At 40.7% G+C, this 13,583-nt stretch overlaps 1 protein-coding gene across 3 annotated transcripts in view; it reads left to right on the top strand.

Annotated features, from left to right (window-relative positions):
• Positions 1 to 13,583, top strand: part of PTPRZ1 (protein tyrosine phosphatase receptor type Z1) — a 250,893-nt gene that overhangs the window by 217,294 nt on the left and 20,016 nt on the right. For all 3 annotated transcript variants that reach the window (XM_044280285.1, XM_044280284.1, XM_044280283.1), the window contains 4 exons: positions 2,137 to 2,272; positions 5,692 to 5,838; positions 6,493 to 6,586; positions 8,956 to 9,029. In XM_044280285.1, the coding sequence (XP_044136220.1) occupies positions 2,137 to 2,272; positions 5,692 to 5,838; positions 6,493 to 6,586; positions 8,956 to 9,029 (451 nt within the window). The remainder of the gene's footprint in view (positions 1 to 2,136; positions 2,273 to 5,691; positions 5,839 to 6,492; positions 6,587 to 8,955; positions 9,030 to 13,583) is intronic.

Here is a 13,583-nt window from a genome sequence, read left to right as displayed (position 1 = left end):
ACTTCAATGAATTACATACTATGGGAGTCTCATTATGTTCCTATAGAGCCCTGCCACAGTACTCCATAGGAACTATTACTATGGTAGCTTTGCATCCTTCCTAAAGACTCATTCACAAGTTTTGGTCAGTGATTTCCATCAGTGTTTGTGAGCCAAACCCAGGATTGGAGCCTTCACAGACATAAGGTATAAGGGAAAGATCTGCACCTCTTCTGTGTTTAGAGCCGCACCTGGTTTTGGCTCAAAATCACTGATGGAAATCACTGACCAAACACTGACGTGTGAATGAGGCATTAGGCTCGAGGCTACCACAGTGAACAGCTTGGGTAAGCAGCTATACCCTTGGACCTAGCACCCGCCATCAGTCGTCCGGTGCCGCCATTGTGTTTCCTTTTTATAAATATATATATATTTATTCAAATCACCCCCCTTTCCCCATATAAAAATAATAGAAAATGAAGATCATATGTATCGCCACGTCCCAGAATGCCCCAACTATTCAAATCTAAATGTATCTATCCCATACGGTGAACGGTGTAATGGGAAATAAGAATCAAAATGGTCACTTTGCCATTTTTGGTCGCTTCACCTCAAAAAAAAAAGTGATCATAAAGTCATACACACTCCAAAAGGGTGTCAATAAAATCTACAGACTATGTGGTATAACTGTAATCATATTGACCCAGAGAATAATTTTACCAGGTCAGTTTTACTGCATAGGAAATGCCGTGAAAATGAAACCTATAAAATTAGTTTTTCTCCAATTCTACCCTATTTGGAAAAAAAATTCCAGCTTCTCATTACATTGTAGCAAAATTAAATTGTGCCATTAGAAAGTAAAACTTGTCCTGAAAAAAAACCCATCTATGTGAACAGAAAAATAAAAAATTATGGCTTTGGAAAGGCTTGCAAAAAATTTTTTTTACAACACACACAGAAAGACAAGTACTTCAAAATCCTTACCCGCCCCCAGCATCCCCCTCCTCCCATGCAACTCTTGTTCCTGCAGTTAGTCAAGATCGCTCTCTCAGACCAGGCCAAGCAGCTGCTCCGTCCATTTCCTACTATGTTGTATGTCATGTCACTGTATATAATGTAAAATCTATCAGTCCTCCTCCCAGGCAGTAAAATCTATCAGTCCTCCTCCCAGGCAGGCCCCTTCTGAGTTCGGGCCCCGTTGCAGCAGCTTCCCCTGCTTTCTATAGCTATACGGGTGAGCAGAGCAGAGCCTGTGCCCATTGGAAAGAGCAGAGCAACCGTCAAGCATGGGATGCCACCATAATAGCTTCTTTATCTATCTTTGAAGAGAACAATAGAGCATATGTCATACTATCATCCAAATCCTACATCTACTATTATTATGAAGATTACCTTGCAGAGAAAATATTCCCCTCAAAGCAGTAGTAGACTGACAATGGATTACCTATCTATATAGGAGGTCTTATAATCTGTGCTGACTGCTATATAGCATCCACCCTAATCTACTGTAGGCTGTAAGGTGTGTCCTGCACTTGACAATACATTAAAAGGGTCTTCCAAAACTTTTTTTTTACTGTAACCTATTACCTGGATAGGTCATAAGTATCTGAGCAGTGGAGATCTGACACACAGGCCTCCTGCCGATCAGCTGTCTTGAGAAGGCAGATGCACTTTCTCACAGTGCTGTACAGTGGCGTACATCTAATAGAGGCAGACCATGTTCACACCTGCGCTAGTGGCGTTCGCTGTTCTGCTCTGTCATAGGAACGAAAATCATGGTAGTGCTGGATGTGGCACATCCAGACATGATGACCCAATTCAGATTCTTGCTATGGGGCCCAGTGATTTTTATGTACGCCCCTCGCGCCGTACAGTGTATAGTGGCTGTGCTTGGCTGAGATGCTCCTACTGTAGGTTAAAAGTGTTGTCACTTAGACTAGGAAAAGCAGAGAGAAGGGCGCGGTGCTACTGCGAGCGTTCCTGCCTTCTCAACCAGCTGTTCGGGGGGGGGGCGGGGCGGGTGTTTCCAGCTAAAAAAAATCCCCTTTAATGTCATTCAGTGGTCAAGGATGGAGAAAGTTGATTGTATCATGTCTCTGGTGGTGCCCAAAATGATCCCAGGATTTAGTCTATTTATCCCTCTGTGTTGCATTCTAGTGCGGGTGTTGGAAGAACTGGAACATACATTGTTCTGGATAGCATGCTGCAGCAAATTAGACAAGAAGGCACCGTAAACATTTTTGGCTTCTTAAAACATATCCGAACTCAGAGAAATTATTTGGTACAAACCGAGGTATGTACAATACAATCTATCGACCTATCTGTGTCTATCTAATAAACCTATGTGTAACTATTTCTTGTTATTGTTGCTGTATTTATTTACTGCTAAAGTTAATAAGAAATAAAAAAAAAATATGTACATGTATCTAATCTATCTATATTTTCGATCTACCCATCCATTGCATATCTATCTATTCTCTTATCCAGATGTAGCAGGGTTAGCACTCAAGCTCTTAAAGGGAACCTGTCACCGGGATTCTGTGTATAGAGCTGAGGACATGGGTTGCTAGATGACCGCTAGCACATCCGCAATACCCAGTCCCCATAGCTCTGTGTGCTGTTATTTATTTTTTTAAACCGATTTGATACATATGCAAAGTAACCTGAGATGAGTCCTGTACGTAAGATGAGTCAGGGACAGGACTCATCTCAGGTAATTTGCATATGTATCAAATCGTGTTTTTTACACAATAAAAGCACACAGAGCTATGGGGACTGGGTATTGCGGATGAGCTAGCGGCGATCTAACAACTCATGTCCTCAGCTCTATACACAAAATCCCGGTGACAGGTTCCCTTTAACTCAAATTTTTTAACTCATCGCGTTTAGTTTAGATAACACACCTCATAAAGCATGAGCGTTACCTCTACTACATCCGTATATTATCTATCTATGTCTGTCTATCTATCTCATATATATATATATATATATATATATATATATATCTATATCTGTCTGTCTAATATCTGTCTCATATTTATCTATTTTATCTTTTATAATATATTGTACTTATAAAGCTTTATTTCTGACACATTAATAAAGATATAAAGAATAAAGTGCAGTCAGAGTTGGTAGATCACATAGCAATAACACAATGATACATGAGATACATAAGTAGAAAGATATGTAGATAATAGACAGCAAACAGCTTTGATATACTGTACCTGTTAGAATTCTCCATAATTTCAATAATATGTTGTATGCATTTAAGTAGCTGGGCAACTCCTTACGCTTTACCTATTAATTCTGTGATTGATTCATTTCCATGAAAACGACAGTTCATAGCAATAGGAAACACGGTGGAAGAAAATCTATTTATTAATAGTTGATCATTTGAGTCAAATCTTTCATATATATTTTTCATTTTGGCCCCTTTCACACGGGCGACTTTTCCGTGCGGGTGCGATCCGTGCGGCGAACGTATGGCACCCGCACTGAATCCTGACCCATTCATTTCTATGGGGCTGTGCACATGAGCGTTGTTTTTAACGCATCACTTGTACGTTCAGTGCAAATCGCAGCATGCTCTATAATGTCCGATTTTGACGTGACGCAGGCCCTATAGAAGTGAATGGGGTGTGTGAAAATCGGATGGCATCCGCAAGCAAGTACGGATGCCATGCGATTTGCACGCATGGTTGCTAGGAGACCATCGGGATGGAGACCCGATCATTATTATTTTCCCTTATAACATGGTTATAAGGGAAAATAATAGCATTCTGAATACAGAATGCATAGTAAACCAGCGCTAGAGGGGTTAAAATAAAATAAAAAATAATTTAACTCACCTTAGTCCACTTGTTCGCGAAGCCGGCATCTCCTTGTGTCTCCGCTGCTGATGAACAGGACCTGGGATGAGCTGCTCCATTAAATAGAGCTTAAGGACCTTCGATGACGTCACTCCGGTCATCACATGATCTTTTACCATGGTGAATCACCATGGTAAAAGATCATGTGACGTACCATGTGATGACCGGAGTGACGTCATCGAAGGTCCTTAACCGGTATTTAATGGAGCAGCTCATCCCAGGTCCTGTTCATCAGCAGCGGAGACACAAGGAGATGCCGGCTTCGCGAACAAGTGGACTAAGGTGAGTTAAATTATTTTTTATTTTATTTTAACCCCTCTAGCGCTGGTTTACTATGCATTCTGTATTCAGAATGCTATTATTTTCCCTTATAACCATGTTATAAGGGAAAATAATACAATCTTCAGAACATCAATCCCAAGCCCGAACTTCTATGAAGAAGTTCGGGTTTGGGTACCAAACATGCGCGATTTTTCTCACGCGAGTGCAACGCATGACAATGTTTTGCACTTGCGCAGAAAAAATCGCGCATTTTCCCGCAACGCACCCGGCTCTTAGCCGGGCCAAAAAAATGACGCCCGTGTGAAAGAGGCCTTTAAGTTTGGTGACTTGTTGTGGCCACTGGCAATCGTTTGGGATTTTTTACAAAAAAAAAAGAATATACATCTTAAATGAACTCAATTACAGGATTGATATATATTATAGTGACTCACTTCTCTATCGTAATAAATGTATATATATTGATAGGCACACCCCCCAAATGAAATAAATCAAATGCACCCTAATTATAAGTTTTAACATTTAATAGAAAAATATATAAAACCATATAACTACCTAAAAGTCATGAAATTAAAATGGCCTTAATTACATGTGCATCATATTAAACTGTACATACAAATCCATATCAGTTCATAAATAAAAAATCCATATCCAATCATGCTATCATTGATCACAGATTATAAACGTGAATTCATATAATTAACATAAACCAGGGACCATAATCCAGTGCTTCGATGTTACCAAGGTATATATTCTTATGTTATGTATATGATGATGTTATATACCAATATTCCTGATGATGTATATATGATGGTCAATATAGTCACTCCATAAGGTAATAGCCAATATGGTATGGCAGTATGATCAATCCACAGGATCCTGGTTTGAAGCCTTTAGTAAAATAATCTCTCTTTTATATTAGAGCTTGATGACTTATAATGTAGCCAATATGATGAACTAGATATATTCAGTCAAACCAAACTGTTATAAGTTTCAGTGACTATATTGACCATCATATAAACATCATCAGGAATATTGGTATATAACATCATCGAAGCACTGGATTATGGTCCCTGGTTTATGTTAATTATATGGATTCAAGTTTAGAATCTGTGATCAATGATAGCATGATTGGATATGGATTTTTTATTTATGAACTGATATGGATTTGTATGTACGATTTAATATGATGCACATGTAATTAGGTCTCTTTTAATTATATGTAGTTATATTGTTTTACATATTTTTGTAATACATTTTAAAACTCATAATTGGGGTGCATTTGATTTATTCCATTGGGGGGGTGCCTATCAATGAATATTAATTACAGGATTGTTGCAGCCATTATTTAAATTACAAATATGAAACGTGATGAATCTAATCTAAAATAAGTATCTTTTGTGTAGATTGTAAATCAGACCTCATTATTAACAGCAGACGTTCAACATGTATTGTAAATGAAGACTCGTGTCAAATTTTCTGTTCTCACTGGCTGAGCACATCCTTTGTAAAATGATTAGTGTTAGTCATACAAAGATCTTACATTGATCGTTACCCCATCCAGGAACAGTACATCTTCATTCATGATGCTCTGGTTGAGGCCATTCTGAGCAGAGAAACTGAAGTAGCAGAGAGTCATATTCATGCATATGTTAATGCTCTCCTAACAACGGGCCCATCTGGAAAAACGAGACTGGAAACACAGTTCAAGGTAAGTCGTGTGCTATAAGGGGTTTGACTCAGTAGTTTCTCCTTGAATTCCTTTTTTTGAATCTTAGTCCTGGGGTGAATTATAGATGTTCTAGTATAGTTGTGCAGCTTTCACCTTGAGCTCTGTAAAAAGGCCTAATTATAAATTCAGTATTGGAGATTCTAGCGCATTCTATAATACATTATTACTGACAGAGAATTCTGACAAAATGACACACTGTACATAATAAGAAGCCATTCTTATATAATGAATGGGAAACAGACTCACATTCCTTCGTATTTATTAGAGGACTGTGCATGCAAAGAAAAACGACCTTTTTTTATGGAAGCCTTGTACACTGTAACCTCCCGAAACAGACAATGGACCTCTTGTGACCAACTATAGAGCATGAGACTGAATCTAACGGTTTAATAAACAATTTTCATGACAAAAAATTTTTTGTAAGAAAGAAACCTTCATTTTTAGGAGATCTAGATATGAATTTAATGAATACCTCTAGTCATTATATTTGAAGGCATTATTGGTTTTGCTGCAAAAATGAGTCATTGATGGATTCTATTCTGTCATTGCTGTAACTGTCCGCTACAATTAGAGGTTTATGAACACTAGAATAAAATAACATTCTGCAAAAAAAGTCATATTTTTTTCTTTCAGTTACTAAGTGAACCCAATATCCTCCAGTGTGACTACTCAACAGCATTAAAGCCACACAACAGGGATAAAAACAGAACCTCGTCCATTATTCCAGGTATGTGTTATAAGTGGTTTTTACTTTCTTTTATGTCATATTAGCTCTATGACAGATCCTTAATAAAAGATCTTGGTCTTTAGCCTGAAAGTCATGATCAGAATTTACCATCTGTTATATTTGTCATTGATTAGTTTATCTTCTCGCTTATACTGTACGTATGACACCTCCCCTCCATCCTTTTCTGGGATTGACAAAGCGCCGTCTATGTCAGCCCCATAGAAGTTAATGGAGCGGTGGACCGACATGCCCACTACAGAGAGGATTCTAGGAGATGTCTTGTTCTCTCGATTGTGAAGGTCCCAGCTGTATGAGCCCCCCATGTTCTGATATTTGTTACCTATCCTGTGGATAAGTGCTAAGTATTTTCCATGGGATAACTCCAATGTTTCTACTTGTTTCTTTAATATTCTTTTCTTTAAAGGGAACCTGTCGTGTGGATATTTGATTATAATCTAACTAATTATATGCAATCATTAACTACTAAAAAGTACCTTAGATGTATTCACTTACTGGTGTGACAGATAGTTACCTCATAATATACACACAAAGATGCTGCATGCTAATGAGCTGATTCGAGTCCAGCGTGATGTCATTGAGTCCAGCGTATATTTAATTCAGAGATATGGCCACTCCCCTGTCCACCTGCTGCTGATTCATATGGAAAATAGCAATCAGCAGCAGGTAGGCGGGGAGAGTCAGAAGCTCATGAATATTCAGGACTCATCATTATCAGCTGGAGCTTTTCAATACAAGATGTTGGCAGATTGACTGGGTCAATTAAAGAAAGTGACCCAGCATTTTGCTAAGAGAATCAGTCACTTATTTATGTTGCACTTAGTTAGGACACCATAAAACTGGTGACAAGTTCCCTTTAAAATAATGATTTCTTGTGAGATACATTTTTTATTTTGTCATGGACTTTGACCCAGTCAATGTTTTGCTTGGTGAGAGCCCAGTAGACAAAAGTTGAGGAATCCTGTGCTAGGAAATAAGGCAGTAGCAAGGTACTGTAAGTATATATCAGTTTCTTTACATTGTTTCCAATCGGCTTTAATGGATATTCCAGCTTTAGGGCTCTTTCACACTTGCGTTCTTGTCTTCCGGCATAGAGTTCCGTCGTTGGGGCTCTATGCCGGAAGAATCCTGATCAGGATTATCCTAATGCATTCTGAATGGAGTGAAATCCGTTCAGGATGCATCAGGATGTCTTCAGTTCCAGAACGGAACGTTTTTTGGCCGGAGTAAATACCGCAGCATGCTGCGCTTTTTGCTCCGGCCAAAAATCCTGAACACTTGCCGCAAGGCCGGATCCGGAATTAATGCCCATTGAAAGGCATTGATCCGGATCCGGCCTTAAGCTAAACGTCGTTTCGGCGCATTGCCGGATACGACGTTTAGCTTTTTCTGAATGGTTACCATGGCTGCCGGGACGCTAAAGTCCTGGCAGCCATGGTAAAGTGTAGTGGTGAGCGGGGGAGCAGCATACTTACCGTCCGTGCAGCTCCCGGGGCGCTCTAGAGTGACGTCAGGGCGCCCCAGGCGCATGGATGACGTGTTCGCATGGCACGTCATCCATGCGCATGGGGCGCTCTGACGTCATTCTGGAGCGCCCTGGGAGCCGTGCGGACTGTTAGTATGCCGCTCCCCCGCTCCTACTATGGCAACCAGGACTTTAATAGCGTCCTGGCTGCCATAGTAACACTGAAAGCATTTTGAAGACGGATCCGTTTTCAAATGCTTTCAGTACACTTGCGTTTTTCCGGATCCGGCGTGTAATTCCGGCAAGTGGAGTACACGCCGGATCCGGACAACGCAAGTGTGAAAGAGGCCTTAGGCATATTCCAGCTTTACTTTTGTCCAGTACCAAGCTGCGCCATATATTTCACACTCGCGTTTGGTGCGGATCAGTCATGGATCTGCACAAACGCATCGGTTCAAATAATACAACCGCATGCATCCGTTCAGAACGGATCCGGTTGTATTATATGTAACATAGCCAAAACTGATCCGTCTTGAACACCAATAAAAGTCAATGGGGGACGGATCCGTTTTCTATTGTGTCAGTGATCCGTTTGCCTCTGCATCGTCAGGTGGACACCAAAACGCTGTAAGCAGCGTTTTAGTGTCCACCTCCAGAGCGCAATGGAGGCGGAACGGAGGCAAACTGATGCATTCTGAGCAGACCCCTGCTGCTGTGTAGGAATAAACTAAGGGACTTTTGCCCCTTTTGACTTAGGCAGGCTCCAATAAATAACAATGTATGATGGGACTACCTTAAACTTTACCTGGAAGGATTACAGGTGAGTATGCAGTCCATATAAGAGATGCATTTCCATGAATAACTAACACATTTGTTTTTTCCACAGTTGAACGATCAAGAGTAGGCCTTTCTTCACTGGGAGGAGAAGGAACTGATTATATTAATGCATCCTACATTACGGTAGGTGGCAGATTTCTAAATAAATGTCCCAAATTTGGCAAACCTAAATAAACAGCTACCAATTTTGGCTACTAGGGTGCAATTACATATGCCTGAAACGTGTAGTTCATCTTCGGGGGCCCTTTTTGCCAGACCTCCCCTGTGAAAGGAAGCATACTTACCTAATCCCTGCCACTGGGATCTAGCTCTATCGCCCCCCCCCCCCCCCCCCCCCTTGCTCTGGTCCCTGCGTGTCAACAACCTGTTTTATGAAGGTCATATGGCAACAGTGGTGACTTGTCCACCATGCATCAAATGTAACAGTGAGATAACACATGGGGGATGCATCACCGCTGTGAGCAGTCATTGGCAGTAACCCACATTAAATAGGATGTTGGCATACAGTAACTAGAGCGAGGCAGTGGCAGTGGACTGAAGGAGCTGGAACTCAACAATGGGTAGCAAGTAGTAAATATGCTGCCCTCTACAGGTCCAGCCATGTCGGGGGGGATCTGGCAGAAAGATCCCCCAAAGTTTAACAACTCCTACAGGGTACAGGTAAGGCTTGAGATTTACTATTGACTGCCAGGCTGTACCTTAGCTTGCCATTGTTTCAAGCAAGTGTTTCCTGTGACCCCTAAGGTATACATAATAGAACCCTTCGACTAAAGAACATTAACTTTTCAACAAGGAATGACAATATACAGTACTATGCAAAAGTGTAGGCAGGTGCGGGGAAAATGCTGCAAAGAAAGCTTTAAAAAATAAGTGTTAAAGGGAACCTGTCACCGGGATTTTTTGCATAGAGCTGATGACATGGGTAGCTAGATGGCCGCTAGCACATCCGCAATACCCAGTCCCCATAGCTCTGTGTGCTTTTATTGTGTAAAAAAAACGGATTTGATACATATGCAAATTAACATAAGAGTCATATCTTACTTGTGTGACCAGAGAAGAGTCATATTTTCAAGCTCTGACTCATCTCAGGTTAATTTGCATATGTATCAAATCGGTTTTTATACACAATAAAAGCACACAGAGCTATGGGGACTGGGTATTGCGGATGTGCTAGCGGCCACCTAGCAACCCATGTCCTCAGCTCTATACACAAAATCCCGGTGACAGGTTCCCTTTAATAGTTAATGTTTGCCAATTAACAATATGCAAAGTGAATGAAGAGAAATTTAGTTCAATATTTGGTGTGAACACCCTTTGCCATCAAAACAGTATCAATTCTCCGAGGTACACTTGCTCCTAGTTTTTGAAGGAACTCGGCAGGGACTTTGTCTTAAATAGCTTTAAGAACTAACCACAGACCTTCTGGGGATGTAGGTTTGCTCAAATCCTTCTGTCATATAATCCCAGACAGACTTGATAATGTACAGCTCTGTTTAGGCCATTTCATCACTTTCAGGACTCCTTGTTCTTCTGAAGATCGTTAATGACATTGGCTGTATGTTTGGGGTTGTTGTCCTGCTGCAGAATCAATTTTAATTTAAACTATTAACACTTTTTTTATATTCTAGTATTCTTACATTACAGCATTTTCCCACACCTGCCTGAAACGTTTACACAGTACTGCATAACATACTATGTGCTAATTCTTGTTAAACCGTTTTCTTTTGATAAAGTAATAGCTGAAGGTTTTTGATGCAAATGAATAGCATTCTAAGCTGCTTTACTGTTTGTTGAAGGTCAAATGTGGGATTCCTAGCAACAATACAGCATGAGTTTTATTTGATTATTCTCAAATATCTGATGTGTAATAATAATTATTCCAGTGCCATATTACTGAACCTATGTGATCTCCAGCATGAACGCCATTACAATCAGAAATCAGAACTAAATGACACTCATTGTGAGAGCCCCCCCCCCCCCAAGAACAGAAGGGGTTTTGTGGGGGAGAAGAATATATATATATATATATATATATATATATATTTTTTTTTTTTTTTTTTTAAAGGGGCAAAATGGGTTAAAAATATAAAAGAAGCGTTACTCATTTCCTCTATCTGTTCCTGGTCAATCTCCAAACATAGTAAATGGCTGTAAATACCAGTCACCACTGCAGCCATTATTTGGCTGAGCATACATTTCCATCCATTTCCTGTGCGTTAAGCCACAACCAGAAAGTGGAGAGCAGCAAGGACCAAAGCAGCAGTAGAGCAGCAGATAAGTGACGTCATGTTTTTTTTTTCCCATTTAAAAAATTTAAATAATCGTCCCCTGGAAAACCACTCATAAAAAAAACACTCCTTCTTAAATATCATGGCATTTTAAAGACATTATACCATCACCCTCCCTGGGGTTTATTGAAATATAATTTTGTGGTGTAGACTTTGTACTGCTATGTGGTAAACTGGTTTTATCCAGATCCAATATATAAAGCTGAGTGTGTTTGTATGTATGTATGCATGTCCGCTAAAGGAATCCGCACCATCGCATTTACAATCACGAAATTTGGCACACAGGTACATCAGGTGTCCGGGAAGGTTTTAGACCAGGTCTCAGCTCTCTAGGATGTACTGTTCCTGAGATATTCCCCAAAAATACATTAGCCAATAGAAGCTTGGTCACTTGACCCTTATCAGCCAATAGAAGCTCGCAGGCCGTTAGTCTCCACATACACACAGTTTTACACCAGGTTTCCATAACAACACAGCAATTTTTCTTCACTGCTGTAGCAGTGAGCTTTAACCCCTTCCCGACCTTTGACGTACTGTTACGTCATGGGAACCACTGAGTTCCCGCAATTTGACGTAATAATATGTCATAGCGATCACTGCAGCGGCCCGGCAGTATGTGGTAGCCGGGCCTCTGCTGTATCCGCCGGCATCGCTGTAAAAGCCGATGCCGGCGGATTAACCGCAACATAGAAGAGGTTTGTGTCAGGTGAACGATCGCATCGAGTCCCCGCGCTGCTGTGGCGGGGACCCTATGCGACACAAGGCAGCACGATGCCATGCAGAGGCTGCCCAATGCCTTCCACGGCATCGGGAATTGCCTTCTACGGGAGCCGAGGAGATCCAGCCTCAGGCTGGGTCTCCTAGGCAACCTGTTAGTGTACTCTGCAGAGTCATACACTAACAGGCAATGCATTACAATACAGATGTATTGTAATGCATTGCAGAGGGGCTCAGACCCCCAAAAGTGAATGTCATAAATGAAGTTAAAAAAAGTGTTTATTAAAATTAATAAAGTAATAAAATTAATAAAGTAAAAAAAGAAAAAAAAAAACGCCCCTTTCCCCTTATTTTATAATAAAAAAAACTGAAAAAAACCCCCACACACATATTAGGTATTGCCGCGTCTGTAATGACCGGCTCTATAAATATATCACATGATCCACCCTGTCCGATAAACACCATAAAAAAATAAAAATAAAAACAGTGTAAAAAAAGCCATTTTTGTCACCTTACATCACAAAAAGTGCAACACCAAGCGATCAAAAAGGCGTATGTCCCACAAAATGGTACCAATAAAACAGTCACCTCATCCCGCAAAAAATGAGCCCCTACCTAAGACAATCGCCCAAAAAAAAAAAAAACTATAGCTCTCAGAACATGGAGACACTAAAACATCATTTTTTTTGTTTCAAAACTGCTATTATTGTGCTAAAGGGAAATATGTAAAAAAATAATATACATATTAGGTATCGCCACGTCCGTAACAAACAGCTCTATAAAAATATTACATGACCTAACCACTCAGATGAACACTGTAAAAAAAAAAAAAAGTAAAAAAAGCAATGTTTGTCACATTACATCACAAAAATTGCAACAGAAAGTTATCAAAAAGGAGTATTCCCCCAAAATAGTACCAATCAGACCGTCACCTCATCCCACAAAAAATGAGACCCTACTTAACCACCTCCGGACCGCCTAGCGCAGATGTGCGGTCCGGAGGTGGCAGCGCTGCGCACAGTCACGCATATACGCGTCATCTCGCGAGACGCGAGATGACGCGAGTATGCGCCCGCGCGTGCGCAGTTCGCGCCGGCATTTCGTCGAGAAGTATTTCGTCAGCAACCTGCCAGCCAATGATCGTGGCTGGCAGGTTGCTGATTTTTTAAAAATCCAATCAAAGTGCCAGATAGCAGATCATATTTGTAAATATGATCTGTTATATGGCTGCCTGCTCCTCTGCTGGTTCTTTTCGTCGGTTGGATCCAGCAGAGGAGCAGGCTTCACAGTGAGTACACCAAACACTACACTTTAGCCCCTGATCACCCCCCTGAACCCCAATTAACCCTTTGATCACCCCTTTGATCACCCCTGTCAATCACAAGTGAAAAGAAAAAAGTGATCAGTGCAAACTGTCACTTTTTTTTTTCACTGTTATTGACCGTTAGGTTTTAGGTATAGTTTAGGTCCCTTGGTTAGGTAGTTAGCGATCAGTTAGCGCCCAGCCCACCGCACCGCAGTCCGTTATTCGCTGATTAGCGTATCGCTAATCAGCATTTGTACTTTTATAGTATCTGGAAGTGATCAAAACTGATCACGGTCAGATCTATAATAGTACTAGTGTCACTTTAGTTCGCCCTCCACCCAAAACGCAGTGTTTGCCCGATCAGGC

This window comes from Bufo gargarizans, chromosome 2 (assembly GCF_014858855.1).
Source record: "Bufo gargarizans isolate SCDJY-AF-19 chromosome 2, ASM1485885v1, whole genome shotgun sequence".
Taxonomy (NCBI): Eukaryota; Metazoa; Chordata; class Amphibia; order Anura; family Bufonidae; genus Bufo; species Bufo gargarizans.
This window is presented reverse-complemented; position numbering and strand designations above follow the sequence as displayed.